Source organism: Chenopodium album, chromosome 4 (assembly GCF_948465745.1).
Source record: "Chenopodium album chromosome 4, dcCheAlbu1.1, whole genome shotgun sequence".
NCBI classification, from domain to species: domain Eukaryota; kingdom Viridiplantae; phylum Streptophyta; class Magnoliopsida; order Caryophyllales; family Amaranthaceae; genus Chenopodium; species Chenopodium album.
Genome location: NC_137837.1, coordinates 7,959,183 through 7,976,826, shown reverse-complemented (window position 1 = coordinate 7,976,826; position 17,644 = coordinate 7,959,183). Strand labels below are relative to the sequence as shown.

The 17,644-nt window shown below is 36.6% G+C and overlaps 1 protein-coding gene and 1 pseudogene across 3 annotated transcripts; one reads left to right on the top strand and one right to left on the bottom strand.

The window, feature by feature from the left end:
- Positions 1-3: 3 nt before the first annotated feature.
- LOC145626574 (tRNA-specific adenosine deaminase TAD2 pseudogene) lies at positions 4-2,918 on the bottom strand (annotated as a pseudogene). Of its 2 annotated transcripts, none has more exons than XR_014111029.1 (2): positions 2,784-2,918; positions 4-906 (listed from the first exon to the last, which is right to left on the bottom strand). The product of XR_014111029.1 is annotated as a tRNA-specific adenosine deaminase TAD2 pseudogene, transcript variant X1 (transcript). The 2 variants fall into 2 exon arrangements; XR_014111030.1 differs by having other exon boundaries at positions 4-903; positions 2,784-2,910.
- Positions 2,919-5,036: 2,118 nt separating this feature from the next.
- Positions 5,037-15,976, top strand: LOC145628809 (acyl-CoA-binding domain-containing protein 4-like). The gene is made up of 18 exons (XM_081681213.1): positions 5,037-5,350; positions 6,253-6,323; positions 6,580-6,643; positions 6,740-6,805; positions 8,685-8,879; positions 9,025-9,102; positions 9,268-9,378; positions 9,474-9,540; positions 11,435-11,496; positions 12,434-12,573; positions 12,856-12,982; positions 13,060-13,174; positions 13,687-13,775; positions 13,939-14,022; positions 14,123-14,305; positions 14,504-14,659; positions 14,895-14,954; positions 15,453-15,976. Exons 1-18 carry the CDS (start codon positions 5,192-5,194, stop codon positions 15,636-15,638), a joined length of 2,013 nt encoding a protein of 670 aa, XP_081537339.1. The 5' UTR covers positions 5,037-5,191; the 3' UTR covers positions 15,639-15,976.
- The last annotated feature ends 1,668 nt before the right edge of the window (positions 15,977-17,644 follow it).

Sequence of the window (17,644 nt, the reverse complement as noted above, 5' to 3'; positions counted from 1 at the left end):
CTACGCAAATCTTCAAAAGCTAATAAGCATTCCAGATATTGAGACTTAGTTGAGGATGAATAACAAGAATAATGCATTTAGCCAATTATCAATCTTCCCAATTTCACAACTCAAAGCACTAGCTCCTAAAATTACAGTATAACATACATTATAAAAGCAATGAAGACATCTCAAAAAGGAGTGCACAATCAATAAGAGCAAAGTGCTAGGGTTGAGCTACTGCTCGATGAGGCCTGGGAGCACAAGAATTTCCACGTTGATAGAAGATTTGAAAAAGAGAAACTGCTTCTGATGCCCTTATTCCACCAATACATTTAAAACCACTTATTCCAGCATTATTTGAATGTGTGCAGCTGGTTGCATGCAGTGAAAGAATTGAACCACATCCTCCAAACTTTTCATTTCTACATCCGTAATACACTTCCTTTAGTCCAAGGTATGACAAGGCACTTGCACACATTATGCATGGCTCACATGTTACATAGAGGACACACTCTGATATTCTTTTAGCAACTTCAGATTGCAAAATACCATCTCTTTGCCATTGCTGTAGAAGGCCATTGACAGCTTCCATCTCTGCATGCCTTGTAGCATCTCGTGTCTCATTAGTACGATTGCTGCCTGCTGCAATGACCTTCCTATTCTCGACAATTACACAACCAACAGGTACTTCAAGTCTGTGAAGAGCAACTTTGGCTTCCTGTATTGCCAGCTCCATAAATGCATCAGAGTTGATAGGATCTTCAGGCTCAACCAAAGCCATGATCCGTGGGTCATGTAAGATCCAGTTCTGATTATTACAGCTTCAAGATGACAGCGGATAAAGCAAGGAGCTCTTTGGTTAAGAAGGGAAATCCAATTACCAGAATTTGATTCCTCGTGAAAAGGAGACAAGGCGTTAAGCTTCTATATCCAAAGAAAAACACATGAGAAAGAAGTACCAATATCAGCATCCCGATAATCACAAATAAAAAAACAAACTAGCTAGACCAGGGACCAAAACATGAAGAACAATAATACATTAAAGAACATATCTTTCTTTGATAACTAATGTCAAGCACAAGGCTCATAGAGAGCCTGTTTATCTTTGTATTATATTTACATTAGAAAATGACTAAACAGTAAACAGATATCTGTAGCCAATTGTTCCTCTATTGCCTGGCCCTATTCCACGTTGATCTTCATCTATCAAGTGGCAAAAAATTTCAGTCATCCAGACACAACTGACCATTAAAGGTTGCTCCCTCACAAGGATCGTCTTGTTGAAATAGCTCTACATGCTCATCAATTGTTCCAGGAAGAGCTGATAAAATGTAATTTTCTCTTATACAAGGAACGACTAATTCTCTGGAGCATCTAAGAGACTAAGAAGCTAGCTATTACCTATCGCTATGTGATCTTCTTTGTAAGGCAATGAACCTCTAACCTAGCCATCACAAAATCTTCACCAAATTGTAATTCCTTGTATTTTAACTTAAAGCATGTAAGAAACATCAGTAGGCAATGGGTCAAATGCTTGCAAATGCGCATATGGTGCAGCATATCCCACCATTCAGTTCATCCATCATCTCAATATCTCATACTGATGTTGAATACAGTATGCTAACTAGATTGTTGGATACTGTCATGCTTAATCAAACTGCTGTATAGTGCTATGTTAATAAACTAGAGAGCAACGACGCCAATAAAAAACCATGGATACTCATTCCTAAGAACCACCTACCAGGGGCACTAATTTCTAACTTATATATCCTAATCCTCCACTTCGAGTAAAAGTTACAACTAATGCAGATCAGCCCTTGTCGCAGGGGCAGCTAGAGGTAAACAACAAAGACATACATATCCCTCAATGCCCAAAAGAGGTTCCTACTACGGCGAGGTGAAGGACATTGGATATATATACAAACATAATCATGAATTGTTTCCAATCGACCCTTTCATAGCCCATGTTCTAATTCACACCAAGAAGAAGAGTTCCAAAAGGAACATTGTTAATTTGTCCACACCCCTCTTGCCCTCTAACTCTCTGATTACAAAAATTGTCAATTATTCGACGTCAATAACGCAAATGATGCAAGGGCTTCATTGCATTAAACGCCGCAACAATTTCAAAACGGAGGAAGTATTATATTATGGCAACACCATGTAACAAAATAAGTTGTTCGTCTAACAAGTAATAAGAGTTACAGATTGAAATTAAACAAACATCTAACCAAGTAAGCTAATACAGTACTACTATATACAATAAGGATAATTGATTTATTACAACTTTCATTCACACCATCATATGATATCTAATATGTAAATAATCAAAACTGATAGAGAATATCCATAGAATATAATATTTGTGTGTTTAATCTGCGGAAGCATAAAAAATTTGTGTATATCTCGCCGGTGGGTTTAATTTTCTAACCCACCGGCAGGGTGAGAATTTTTGTATATGATCCCAAGATCTAACCTAAGCTTTGATACCATGTGAGATAATATAAACTCCTTGATTAGAGTGATTTCCATATTTATAGGGTTACAATGAAAAACCTAATCATATTAGGTAACTATAAGATATGTACATATATCAAAGATAATCTTATACAAAATATATCCTAAACCTAGGATGAGAATATTATATGGATATTCTCTATCAAAAACTATAATGAAAATTAAAATCAAAATCAAAACCTTCACATTCTAATCAAAGACAATAAAAAAGCAATAGAATTACCAAATAAACTAGTACTAAATATAAACATAATGATACGTTGTTCATAAAATGTAGAACTCACCTTGCATTAACTGATCTCCGATTCTCAATTTTCTGGCAATGAGCTGCAGAAGAGGTCTAATTTTACTGAGAATGAAAATTAGAATTAGGCGTTTAGAATTTGGAAACCAGTCGGGTTTTTTTGGTTGGGTTTGACATGGATTTTGGGCAAAATAACAAGCTAGACTTTGGACCAAATTTTTGGGTTTTTCTATGCAGTCGGCTTGGCCACTTAAGTCGGGCTTTCTTATCAAATATCAGACTATGTAATGCATTGAATTATACTTTGTATAACACTTAATGTGGGCGCTGTTTAGATTATCACTTAAGACATTGATTTACTCTGTAATAATTTACAGCCCGTCTTGTATGTAGTTGGTCACATCGTATGACCACTTATAAAACAACAAAGTAATCTATATACATTGAGTAACCCATATAACAATGATCGAGTTACCCCTTAACACTCATTAAGTAACCCCTATTATACTAACAAATTAATCTCTATGATGTATGGCCACACGGTATGGTCGACCAAATATAAGAATTTGTGAATAATTTAATTGAATGATGTAAAAAGTTAAAGTTATATGATTAACCACAATCTATACTAGTTTAACAATATCTAGTATGACTAATTTCAAGCATTTGATTTGGATAAAAAATCCTACTCCTAGATTAATCATGTTTTTTCAAACATAATCATAATCTTAATACCATGGAAACTACCTATTGGTGATTGGTGATTCAAGCTAAGTTGATGGGCTCTAGCTCTTTCCATGTAATTATTGATGATATTTTCAAGTTTATATTCAAAATTTGATATTGTTGCTTGGTTAATTGTTAAAGCGTAGTGAAAATAAAGTCACACATGCGACTCATTTCCAATTGTAAAAAAATAAGCCATAAACTCATAGTGTAGAATGATGAAATCCTAAAGTGCACTCTAGATGTAGCCATAATCAAATTTATTAATAAAAACTCCTCTGGATGAGTTTTGTAAAATAAATAAATAGATTATATCTCTATTATATGAGTTAATTTTTTATATTTTTAAAACTTGTATCTCACTAGTTCACTCGCCACAAGTTTGTAGGCTAGGCCCTTTGGGTGCCGGGGATGGTAAGGAAATCCCTACCCCCAAAGTGTCTCTAATCATCTAATGGGGCTTGAATGCAAATTTTACCACTAACACAAGAAATTCTTCGTCTCTATCAAGTTGAATTATCAATTAATGACTTTAACAACATGATACTAATATACTCATACACTAATTCCAACAAACGCAAAATGTTTTATTGATATTTGGTATCAATAGTATTCTTTATTGGTACATCAAACTATAATTTTATACCAACTAGTGTTTTTAGAGTCATTAATGACTCAAGTTATTAGAGGCTGAGAAATTCTCCCAACATGTCAACTACACTTATATACGTAATACATTAATAATATACTCCCTCCGTCCCCGAATGATAGTCACTATTTCCATATTTGGACACCCAAAATGTTAGTCACATTTCACAACTTTAGGTCCCATACAATAACACAAAATGACCTATATACCCTTATTTTTTTTTGGCTGTATTATCTATGCTTCCCAAAATACCCTCATATTTGCCTTTGTACTTGTGCTTTTTTTTTTATTTGACAATGAGTACTTCATAAATAAAGGACAAATTACAACCTAGGAGATCTAAAATAACCAACTAAAAACAACCAAACCCATTTAGCTAAACCATTAAAGGGAAAACGAAGTGAATGATTACACCCTTGTACATCATTCCAAATACCTTGAAGCTCGGATAACCAAAAGGTTTTGACCAAAACCTTTTCATGGACCACAAGTTGCCAAACGAACCAACACCTTGGAGAAGGACAGATAATGCAAGCGAACACTAAAGAAGGGAACCGAAACCTGCTATAAGACCTATGTAAAATCTCGGCTTAATTGAATGAGTTGTCTCCCTTTTTAATGACAATCAATTTCTCTCTCTTCTTTTTGTTTTGCACATGATTGGATTTTAGTTCCCATGTACTTTATTTATTTCTCCTTAATTCCCGTGATTTTCACCCAAAAGTGACTATCATTCGAGGACGAAGGGAGTACTTCATTTTAAGTCATACGAGTATTTTACACCATATATGCAATAAACACAGTATTAAATAAATAATTAAATAAATAATTTTTGGTAAGCCGACAAGTTGCAAAGAAGAGGAACACACCTCTCTACCTCGCACCCAAACACCAAACGATCACCCCCGTCTGTTATTACCAAACACCCTTTTTTTTTCTTCTCTCTCCTATTTTTATTATTATTTCCTTTCATTTCTTCTTCTTCTTCCTTCTTCCTTCTTCCTTCATCACATTCTCTCAATTTTCCACTGCGATCGATCTGCAATCTTCAGCAGTAGCAGCAGTATTCATCAATGGCGAGGGCTAGCACTGGCCCCGCTTACCCTGAACGCTTCTACGCTGCCGCTTCTTACGTCGGTTTCGCCGGATCTCCTGATTCCTCCGCCTCTAATGCCGTCGTTTCTAAGTTCAATAATGAAGCCGCTCTTTTGCTTTACGGTCTTTACCAACAGGTTTTACTTTCTCCATTTTGTTGTTCAATTTTGGTTGTGATTGTTTTTGTTTTGATTTGGATTTTTGTGGATTTGTTTGTAATTTGATTGATTTGTGAATTGTGTTGGAATTTTGTGTGATTTGATTGGATTGTACAGTAGTTGGATCTGATTTGTGTTTCTGGAATTCCAGCTCTTGAATTTGTGTTTTTAGGTGTTGAGATCAAATGATATGATTGAATTTTACTACGATCTTGATTTTGTTTAGTGATTTAGCTTTGGCATTGGATTGTTCATGTACCGTAGATCGAAAGCCGCTCTTTTCTATATTGAAATGGCAAATTATACTTGTTTGTACTTCCTGTTAATGGTGGACTGTGGAGTAGGAGATAGCTGTTTTGTATCGGATTGAGGGCGAAGTGCAAATATCTACATTGTTATCGCAATAGGCGGAGAGGATGGGGTAATGTATTTCCATTTGAGTGAGATGTTCGATGTGATGATTTCATAATGCCGAGTTGAAGAGTTGCACCACTAGGGACTGATAGTGATATTGAGATGCGTTTATGATGTATTATTAGTGTAAACATAAATATGTTGGCAAAAATGGAAGGAAATTTTTGTCAATCTAATACATTACATATAGCTCAATGTTGACTTAGGACTATGTACTAATGTATTACATATCATATAAATATATAATAGTTGCAACCATTAAAATATGTAGAAAGCAGAGATAGGGTAGCTTGTTAATATTTGGCAAGGTCTATGAGAGTTAGTGTGATTGTGTGATGTGCCTTTTAGGTTGATTTATGGATCTTAGTTGGGTTGGATGCTTTGTCCTAGAGTTTCTTGTTGTTGATTACCTTGGCTTTTGGCGAGGGTTCAATTTTGATTATAATTATAATCTGTTTTGGTTACAGGCTACTGTTGGACCATGTAACGTTCCGAAACCAAGTTCTTGGAGTCCTGTTGAGCTAAGCAAATGGAAAAGGTTTGTTGTAGACATGTCTTATACTGTAGCCTTTTGAATTCATGCAGCATTGACAAAATTAAATCTTTAATTAAGGAGGCTATAGGTCTATCCAAGCTGGTCCTGTTTTTACCCTTGAATTGCACATGGTTCTGATAACTTAATAATACCTCGTGTTGATGCTGACATATGTTCTGAAGACCATATAGATGATTAAGATATGTTCATTCGCTTTACTAATGCTCTCTTATGTTGTTCTTTGTTTTACATGTATCAGTTGGAGTGGTCTTGGTAATATGGCACCTGCAGAAGCCATGCGCCTATTTGTGAAGATTTTAGAGGTTTTAACTTGCCTACTTTTCTATGCCGTATGCTGTAGATTTCAATTTATATCAAGAATTCAATGTGATCGTCTGATGCATTATATTGCTTTATAGGAAGAGGACCCAGGCTGGTATTCAAGAGCTGAAGTGTCGGATGCAGTTGTTGACGTGCAAATGAATGTGAGTTCCCTTGGCTTGTATCTTTTCAGATTGTCATATGCCTTAAATGAATAATTTGCATTCCTTGTCCTCTCTCCATCAAAAAGAATTTCCTGTTTGATGAGCAAAGGTCTAAGTTTGTAAAATTTGACAATTAGTACTACGTATCAAATAAAATATGTAGATGTTAAACTTGCAATTATAGTTTATGGAAAAATCTTGTACGAGATAGTCTCTTGCCATAAGACGGAAAATAACACCTGTTTTCTATAAATATTTTCCTCACAATGTGCTAGTCAAAATTCACCCCTATTATACCTTATGCGACTCGAACTCGGGATATCCATGTGTGGCACAACAAGTGTTCGACTCGCCTGTTGTGTGAAAGTTTTCCATTATTTTTAAACTAAAATGATGTGTTTAAGTGTCCTATCCACGTGTGAGTGTCGATGGTATGACATGGGTGAGGTGAAATGAAGAGTCCGAGTAACATAGATTATACCTTATTAGTCATTAGTCACCCATGTCTTACTTACTATACACTTAGGGCCTGTTCTCATACGTTTATTTTCAGTTGAGCTCAGTTCAACTCAGCTCAACCCCCAATTTCCTTCTCTTATAAAATATTCATTTCATTCCAGTTCAGTTCAGTCAATGAGAACAGGCCTTGGCCAGTATTACTCATATTTAATGTTTATTTAATTGTTTGATCAAGTATATTTAAGAAAGTAATTCTATATACTCCCCCTATCCCCAAATAAAGGTTCCATTTGTCTTTTACACGTGTTTGAAGAAGGTCAATAAAAATTAATAACATAGTGAGGTTTTGTTGATTATATTTTTATGTAAAAACAAGACAATGGGTTTTGGTTGTTTAAAAAGTAAATTAAAAAAATAGATAAAGGTGAAATGAGGCTTTTTTTAGGGACAATATTTTGGAGAAAATGAGACTTTTATTTGGTAACTAAGGAAGTAATTTATTTTAACTATAATAGTAGCTCGTGTTATGTAACTATATAAGTGTTAGAAGGCTGCAAAAAAAATCAAAATGTGATGCTCAAGCTCTAACAGGGGCATTAATGTATCTCGATCTCCACTGCTCCACATATGTTACTCATCCTGGGGTGCTTGTTTCTGACATGAGCTTGTGTCCGACATGGCTGTTTGTGAAATTCTTCCATAACTTTGGCACAAATTGAAGTGTTGGAGACCTTGAAGTGTCCTACCAAGTACCAATATCGGTGTGTTAAGAGTCTGACATGGATATTTGAATGTGAATTGAAGATTCCGAGCAACATAGATCTCCACTCACCCCTGATTGTGTTTATCAGTACTTTGTTTCAATTGCAAATTCTGCACAAATTAAAGGTTGGAACTTCCATCTGAGTTTCCCGGGGAATGCTAAAGTCATATATATGAATATAAGTACAAACCATTATTATGGTACTGTAGCCATTCATATATTGACAGTTTGATGTGCCCACATGTAATCATGTATATAACCATGAATTAAACTTCCTAATCAACAACTGTTTTCATATACCCTACATTGAAAGCAAGAAACAAAATATCTTCTTCAGAAATTACATTATAGCTGCCTTCTCACAGTTTTCAGTGCCTTGCATTATCTTTAGTTTTGGGTGCTATGCATTTATTATGGTTTTCCCTTGTATATTATGAAAATTTTGTGACCCTCTGTGTTATTGTCCAGTATCTGTTTTTATATTTTCAAATGGTTACTTGGTGTGAACATTTTGAGAGCTGAAGAAAGCATCCTGAAACAATTAATGTGGTGGCACTTTTGTTCAGTATTAAGGCTCCATCTGCAATATGATATTTTATTACTGGTATAATTATTCTTCTGAACCCTTCTAATTATTTCTGTTTCCCCTTGGCTTAGCATGACTCAAAGAGTGAGGAAATTATTGAGAATGGCAGTGCTCATCCGGAGATAAAGACAGTTTCCACTGAAAATGGAAAAGTAGTAGAATCTCAGGATAAGGATGTTGTATCTGAAGGTCTTGGATCAATTAGTGTCTACGACCAATGGGTTGCGCCTCCTGTTTCTGGCCAACGACCTAAACCCCGATATGAGGTATTGGCTTATGATAGTGGTCTATTTTACATCTGTTATATTGTGCACTCTTCCTTCTATACAAAGGGTTAGATTTATAAGGGTAGGCGAACATTCTATTTCTCCTGTTCAATCTTGATCTAAAGATTGGATTCTAAATTTACAGCATGGAGCAGCTGTTTTAGGGGAGAAGATGTATGTCTATGGAGGAAATTACAATGGCCGGTATCTTAGTGATCTTCAGGTAATTTTATTCACATATCTGCATTGGTGTATCCTGGAGCATCCTGCAAATCATTGAATCTCCTCTTTGTCTTCTCTCACTACTGGGTACTATAAGGTTCAAATCCTTCATTTTGTTCGGCCCACTCCCCGTGTGTGTTTTGTTAACTTAATCAATATTTTATAGGTTTTAGATATGAGAGCTTGGACCTGGTCCAGAGTGGAGGTCAAGAAAGGAGCTGAAACTACAGAAGTGGAGTCTTGTATCCCATCTATCCCTTGTGCGGGTCATAAGTTGGTCAGTATTGGAGCTATGTCTAAAATATGATGTCAATATGCCATGCTGAACATTTAGTGCAGAAGAAAATTGATGTCAGCTGTTGGTTTTTGCAGATAACATGGGAAAACAAGCTTCTCTCAGTTGCTGGGCATACAAAGGATCCTTTTGAGACAATCCAAGGTTCAAATCTTATTGAAATGTTTTTGGATTTAGAACATTACCCATATATTTCTGCGGCTTTGAATGTTTAATTGCAATCTTTTGAAAAAATGTCATTGTGGATTGGCTTTTTGTAGCATTTTAAATCATGGTATTCAAAGTTTGGAATAGAAAGAGGGTCCCTCCCAGAGTTACTTGTTACGTGAGATCAGATTCAATACGATATGCCGCTACCTAAGGCCTAAAATACCATTTTTGTGCTATAATTCGCTTTTGTCAACATGTGGTACACAGGGGGGTGGAGTTAGGTAACACTGGACCTCCCCCCTTCCCGTAACAGCTAATGGGCTGTGCGTATAGTCATAGATGGTCAAGCACTGTTTACTTTAAACTTTACAGGAAGGGTTGTGGCGACCACCTTCATTTTCTGTTGTAATGTTAATGCTAGAAACAGAAACACCTATACTATAATTCTTGTTTGTAAAGTGCTTTGGGTATTTTTGGTGTAGGGTAGATAGAAGATGATTTTTAAGAATGGCTGTGAAACCATCAAAGGAAAGCTGAGAAGCATATATTCAAATGTTAGGCTTGGAAAAAAAAAACAAAACTCATCCCATATTCTATGTCTCATTCCTTTCTAATCACTGCGCCAACAAAAATTACTATGGAAGCATTCATCCATACAATCTTGCCTTGTTCTTTTTAAAATATCATAATTATAAAATGCTTCAGCATCGTGGCCTAAGTATTCTCTTCTTCTCCATGTACCTCGGTGTGATGAATAGAATGCGATGTGATGATTTGAAAATAGATATTTTCCACCATTTCCTTATGTTTGGACTCCAAATTAGTTTTCTGTTACACCCCCCTCCCTGCTGTCAAAATAATTCTTTTTCTTTGGGGAACTTTAGAGTGCCTACTTATAGGTTATAGGTAGGGAAGGATTTAGATATGGTGATTTATCTGGAGACTATCAAAATACTTGTATGATAAGACAGTGGAACAACCATCCAGAACACATTTGAACCCTTTTTCCTCCTGAATTTTGTCTGGATGTCTTAACTCCCTATTTCTTAAGCTGGTGAGGCTTATAGAAAACTGCGGTTTTGTAGAATGTACGAAGCATTCTTTTTAAATCTCCATCAAAACATTCCCAAGTGCTACTTTGGCCTTAGCAGGGCCATTGCTCTTCCAAGATTAGGGGTGTTGTATTTTGGGAATTTTCTCTGGCAGAGGAGGAAGATATGCACTTGTCTATATGCTCCGATGTATGCGTTTAACTCTCGTTAAAATTTTGAGATTGGAGTTTATTTGGAGATGAGGATCAGAATATACTTTGCAGGTGCATGTATATAACCACTGTGTAGGTTTTATGGCTTGAGTAGTTGAGTGGAATGGTTGTAGTAGGACTGACGAAGCTTTTCTTTGGGATGGGCCGATGGGGGCTCGTCTTAGCTTTACTTCAGGTTCAATCTTTAATGAGAATCAGTGGTGTTGGCACTTTTTTTCACTCATTTCCACTGGCCAACCCCATGTCTGCTGACATATGTAATTATTTTCTCCTGTCTAACATTTTTGTTAATATTGAGGAAAGTTAAATATTTTCGGCACATTGGTTTTCTTGTAGTAGTTAAGACAAAGGTTGTAAGATTTTAACACGTACATGGAATTTCCGTAATTTTCTATCTTGGCTTATTTTGTCAAAGTAGACAGACCTTGTAAATCTGCTGCCTGAAATAGTAAAGGAATTGATGTGTGCCTGATATGTGTTATAAGAGCAATCAACTAAACATTGGCTTTTCTAAATCTTGACTAGAATCTCTGATGAAATAATATCAAGTCTTAAAACTTTGATGCTTTACATATATTGGATAATGCATAACCTTTTCTTTTTAATTTTTTTTTTCCTTGACAGTGAAAGTTTTTGATCCACAAACATCTACTTGGTCAATCCTGAAGACATACGGAAATTCACCGGTAATCAAAATAATTCTTTGATTTTATTTGTTATGAGTCTTATGGCAGTGAAATATCTTGCTGATCGAATTTGGAGTGATGACATCATAATTAGGGGTTTGATTCCAGTATTTTATTTCATGTTCATAGTCTTAACCTTGGGAACCTTTCTAGTCCCTTTTTTTCTCGTGAATGCATTTCAATCTACACCTGGTTATTCGGTGGGCTGGGTCTGGGAGGGACATGAGTGGATCAGGTCATAAGAGTGTTGAGTTGTAAAGGGTCAAAGTGGTTGGGACCAAAACAGGTCGTCAGGAACTGGTCAATAGTGGACGGGCAAATAAATCAGAAAAAAATGAAGAGGAGAGACAAAAATAAGCACATATGAATTAGCTGTTTTTTTCTTTGAAATACATAAAACTCAACTATTTTCCTGTACAAAATTATTGGGATATTGTTGTGGCCCTATATTGACCCTGTCTAATATGGTCCATGCTTATTATAGTCCTATCCATTAAAAGCCCTCTTTACATGACCCTAACTCTATACCCATGGGCTACCCTGGTTAATCATACCATCTGACTGAATTTTCGGTTACTATGGGGTTTTATGGTCAAACTTTCAATGTGCTATAATTAGAATGAAAATTTATCATATATATTGAGCCAATATCCTTTTTTTTTTTTTTTTTTATTATTATTTTTTTAATTTTTTTTAATGAGTTTCCCTATGCATCTTTCTTCTTTTTTTTTTCAAATGATTTGGTACTTTACTTTCCTTTCCTTTCAAATTGTATATTGGTTGTTTAGGATAGAAGATTTAGAAGTCATTAAAAAGCAATAGTTGTGTATGTGTCTTCTTTATTTTATGGTGACTATATATTAGTGCTTGATTTATTTTTTTATTTTTTTGATATATGTGCAGTTTGTTTAATTCTGGGACCATGCATTTGTTGCAGGTATCTCGTGGGGGCCATTCTGTTACCCTTGTGGGCAACACCTTAGTTATTTTTGGTGGTCAAAATGCAAGCAGAACTCTCTTAAATGATCTTCACCTTCTTGACTTGGAAACCATGACATGGGATGATTTTGATGCAGTGTAAGTGGTTTTGCTTGTTTGATTAAAACAAACTTATTATCATTAGTTGTCAAATGAATAAGATGTGCAAAATGTCAAAGCCACGGATGACATGGATATGTTAAATATTGATAAAATTTGGACTTTCTATGAATTTTCAAAGGCATAATTAAGTTTCTCATCTCTCATTGTACTGCATGTTCCATCTTTATTGTACGCACACACAGCTCTGTAACATGTTAGATAATGATCTAGAAAATTTTCGCAGTTTTACTAGCCTAACACATTGTTAAATTATTATAGGGGTGTGCCTCCATCTCCAAGGTCTGATCATGCTGCTGCAGTACATGCAGAACGTTACCTCCTTATTTTTGGTGGTGGCTCTCATGCTGCTTGCTTCAATGATTTGCATGTTCTTGATTTGCAAGCTGTAAGCCTTCACATCTCTGGTTTCCCTGTTTTGTGATTTTGCTTTGCTCCATCTATATATCCTCTTTGATCTTGTAGATGGAATGGTCGAGACCCACCCAGCAAGGTGATATACCTACTCCACGTGCTGGACATGCAGGTGTGACTATTGGAGAAAATTGGTTTATTGTTGGAGGAGGTGATAATAAGAGTGGTATGTATTTGGCAACTTATGTTTTCTGAATTTTAAGGGTGCACTCTTTCTTTGGTATTTTCCCGAATGTCTGATGCTGCTCGGATGAACTTTTTACCATTTCCAAAGCTTAAATATATAAATGGAAAGTCTGATCTCCTGGGGTTCCTATAAAATTAACAACATTAATCAAGTATGTCTGTGCGCACGTGCATGGGGGAAATTTTGGGTAAAAAGGCTTTTGTCTGTATAAAATATCTCTTTTAAAAATCCTATTTTTCAAACAGTAATTTATTTGGCTTGCTTGGTGTGTCGGGTTAGTGCATGTTATCTTATTTGTCTATGGTAAAAAAAAAGGCTTGTATGTATAAAATATATAGCTCTTTCAGAAGATCCTTTTTAAAAACAGTAATTGTACTTGGCTTGCTTTTCTTTCTTCCTTGATCTGCCTTTTTTATTCAACTTGAGAAGTTGAGAATGACTATTTAACATCTTTTGTAGCACTTATAAGTATTTTGTGCTATATTTGACAGGTGCCTCTGAGACTGTTGTTCTCAATATGTCTACACTTGTTTGGTCCGTTGTTACTTCAGTTGAAGGACGTGTTTCCCTTGCTAGTGAGGTTAGCTGCTTACTATATGATTGAAATATGTCTCAAAATATACTGTACTATTCTATTTTCATGATTTACATAAAAACCTACTATATCTTGTCTCAATAAAACAGCTCTTATTCACATGCTTCTTTGAGCAGGACAATGTGTCATACATTTTCTTCTTTTTCAGGGTGTAAGCTTGGTTGTGGGCTCATACAATGGGGAGGATGTTCTGGTTGCTTTTGGAGGTTATAATGGCCGCTACAGCAATGAGGTCAGTATGCTCTTCACCTGTTGAAGTGTTTGTTTTTGACTTAGAATGAATATGTATTTTTCTTTGTACATCTATCTTGATATTCATCATCTTCTGGCAGGTTCATGTTCTCAAGCCTAGCCACAAATCTACATTGCAATCAAAAATGATAGATACAGCTGGACCTGGCAGTGTCTCTGCTGTGCCTAATGCCACAAATGCCACTAGAGATTTGGAATCCGAACTTGATGCAGGGCAGGATGGGAAAGTAAGGGAAATCGTTGTGGACAATATTGATGGAGAGGTATTATAGGCACTTCAACGTATTAGTAATTGCCTGAGATTATTCTGATGGGGGATGAATAGACTCAAAAAGTGATTATATGCACCAACTCTTTGTGACTACTTGGCTGACTTTTGTACTTTTTCCATAGCTCTATTTGCAAAGTTATTCTATTTATTAACTCTAATATGCTCTTTGCTGCTTCTGCCTTTTTTGCAGAAAACTAAAAACAAGAATGGTGGAGACCGTTCTATAGCAGTGATTACGAAAGAAAAGGAAGAGCTGGAATCTGAAATAAGTAAGGAAAAGTTGCTGAGTCAACAGTTGAAGCAAGAGTTGACAGAAGCTGAAAATCGAAATGGTGACCTTGTAAAGGTCATTGTCTCTCCATTTTTATTATTACCTATATATGTTTTGTGTTGCTCATTTATATCCTCTCTTATTTATAGGAAGATTGTGTAGGTTGTTCAGCTGTTCATGTCATGGAATACCATTTTTTTTTAGCTGGGTCAATGGGACATTATTATTTCCGAGAGTAGTGTTTTCTTCAGAAGTGGGTTCTTTCTATGTTTTTGATTTCAGTATTTAATTTTTAAATCTTGAAATGCAGGAGCTCCAATCTGTACGTGGTCAGCTTGCTGCTGAGCAGTCTAGATGTTTTAAGCTTGAGGTACGTAATGCCAGAATTTTTTGGTTTTATTGTACTTTTCCCCAAAGTTTGATAGCTCTATTGGTCCAAAGTCCAAATAATATGATTATTATGTTGCTTGTATTAATTTCTGTGCAGTTTTATGTACTTTATTAAAAAAAAAAAAAGGGACAAAATACCTGGAAAAAAAAACACTTCAGATTTCTCTCAAGGATTTAAATAGCTGATCTTCCCTTATATTTTATGCATTAGTTAAAACAAGTTAAAGACGATGGGTAGAAAATTACTGCTACTTTAAAATAGGGATAATGGTGGTTAGTTTTAAGTAGTTGCTTCTTGGTGTTTTGCCAGTTTCCCAATCAGAAATATCAGGTTTTATACCCTGAGATCATGAATTTTGTGAGACCATATAAAAGGGTGTACATGATATCGTGAGCCTTATCTGATGTCCTTGATATGCTTTCCCTGGACTTCCCTGACATAATAAAGCTGATTGCTAATTGTAACTTGGATTGGCAGGTTGACGTTGCTGAGTTACGGCAGAAGCTACAAACAATGGAGCAATTGGAAAAAGAATTAGAGCTCCTGCGCAGACAGAAGGCGGCTTCTGAACAAGCAGCCCTAAGTGCAAAGCAGAGACAGGGTTCTGGTGGAGTATGGGGTTGGCTTGCAGGATCCCCCGGTCAAAAAGAGGATGATGCTTGATGATTCAAAGTACAAAATATTGGTAGTTTTTGTTTGTGATTGATTCATTGCTCTGTGAAATTCAGTTTTGCTTTTTTCTTCCGGTTTTTCTAATTTTTTGGTCTGAGGATAATAATTATTACTTATATTTTTTCCTAGTTTAAAATCGAAGGTTCTGGGGTATACAAATTGGAAAACCCTGTATACAAAAGGCGTTAGTCGCATCTGGGTCAGCATGCCTGTAGACTGTAGTAGTAGTATGTAATGTAATACAGAAGTAAAGACTACCTGAGAACTAAGAGGGTATACAAGCATTTCTTATTTTTTGGTTTAATTACTGGGACGATTATTGTGTACCACTGTGTAGTCTCTCTTCTATCAAATGCAAATGATATGGAATTTCCTGACGAGGTATGAATGAATTCGTTCTTTAGAAGTTCTATATCCATCATAATGTTATTATTTAAATTCACTTTTAACTTTTTAATTAAGGTCCCTCAAAAAATAACCTCATGTTTAGGGGCCGTTTGGTTGGGGGTATTTAGGAAAGGGAATGGGAATCAATTGGCCCGATTCCCTTTGTTGATGTTTGTTTAGCACTTTCTTTCATTCCCTTTACCCCCTCCATTCCCCAAATTCCTTCTAAGTCCATTCCCCACCCCCCCTAGTTATTTCCATTCCATTCCCTAGCCACCCCAACACCACCACATCACCACCTTTACACCTACCAACACCACCGGAAACCAGCCCACCTACGTACCTGACCACCGCCGACCCTACCCCGACCACCGCTGCCCCACCCCCGATCCTCGCCGCCCTCCCCTTCCCCGCAAAAACAACCACAACCCCCGCAAAAACAACCACAACCCCCGCAAAAATAACCACCACCACCCACCCAGCCCTTCCTATCGCCGTTAAACCGCCGCCTAGCCCTCCCAAAGCCCCGCCCTGCCCCTTCCCGTCGCTGCCCTTCCCCTCTCCCCGCAAATCTGCCCCTCCCCCATAAAACGTCCCATAACCACCGCAAAACCCTAAAAACTCTTCTCCCTCCTCTTAAAATCGTCAGCCGCCTCTCCCACCACCCTCGAAATCCGTGGGGGAAGGGTTGTCGACGGTTTTTATGGTGAGGGAGAATGGTTTCTAGGGTTCATTCGTGGCTGAGGTAAGTTTTACGGGGCTGAGGGAGGATTTGCGAGGGGCGGGGACGGCCGACGAAGGGAGGCGCACGGTGAGGGAGCAGCGGCGAGGGGTTTGGTGGCTGGAAATGGTGGAGAGTGAAAGTGTAGGTGGCTGTGTGGTGGTGGTGTGGTGGTGGGACTCATTCTCTTTGTTGTAAAACAAACATCATACACAATTTTAGGTAATTTCATTCTATTCCTTGTCTTTCCCTTTGTTCATTCCATTCCGATTACCTTGTGCGAACCAAACGGCCCCTTAATCTCTATTACGTAGTATAAACTACTCCGGCATGTATTATCATGCCAAAAAAAAATAAATAAATAAATAAATTGCTCCTAAAGTTTATTGATAATATTCAATTACAATTCAACTAGTATTAAACTATGGAGTAGCTTATTATTAGGGAAGCTTAGGAGACTCACATCAATAGGGGAACTTCTAATGCATAGCTTAGTGATAACATGTGTGGTATGAACATGGAGTTGTACCGCTAATCATCCACTCGGCCTCGGCCAAGATTTGAAGAGCTAACCTTCCTTGACAATTGACGATAATACTGCCCTTTGAAGAGCCAACAACATTACGAGCTTGGTAATAACCCCAAAACTGGATACTAAAATCATCCAAATTACCTTGTTGTATGCTTGCCATTGTTGCCAATAAATCATTGGCAATCACGCAATTCACGGTCACATCTTTCAGGTCCATAACTACCTTGTTAGTACTACTCTTGCTCCCTAATTCCTTTACACTATGTTGATTAACATTTGTAGATGAAGTAACTAATTTACCGCGATATTTGAGTGATAATCCGTCGATGGTTAATGGTATTGTGGATTCTATAAAGG

Bases quoted from the DNA above. Each gene is read 5' to 3' on its own strand.
- LOC145628809 (XM_081681213.1), top strand. From the start codon at position 5,192: ATGGCGAGGGCTAGCACTGGCCCCGCTTACCCTGAACGCTTCTACGCT. The intron at 9,541-11,434 runs GTTCAAATCTTA...TTTCCTTGACAG, and splicing joins TCCTTTTGAGACAATCCAAG to TGAAAGTTTTTGATCCACAA. The intron at 12,574-12,855 runs GTAAGTGGTTTT...AAATTATTATAG, and splicing joins TGGGATGATTTTGATGCAGT to GGGTGTGCCTCCATCTCCAA.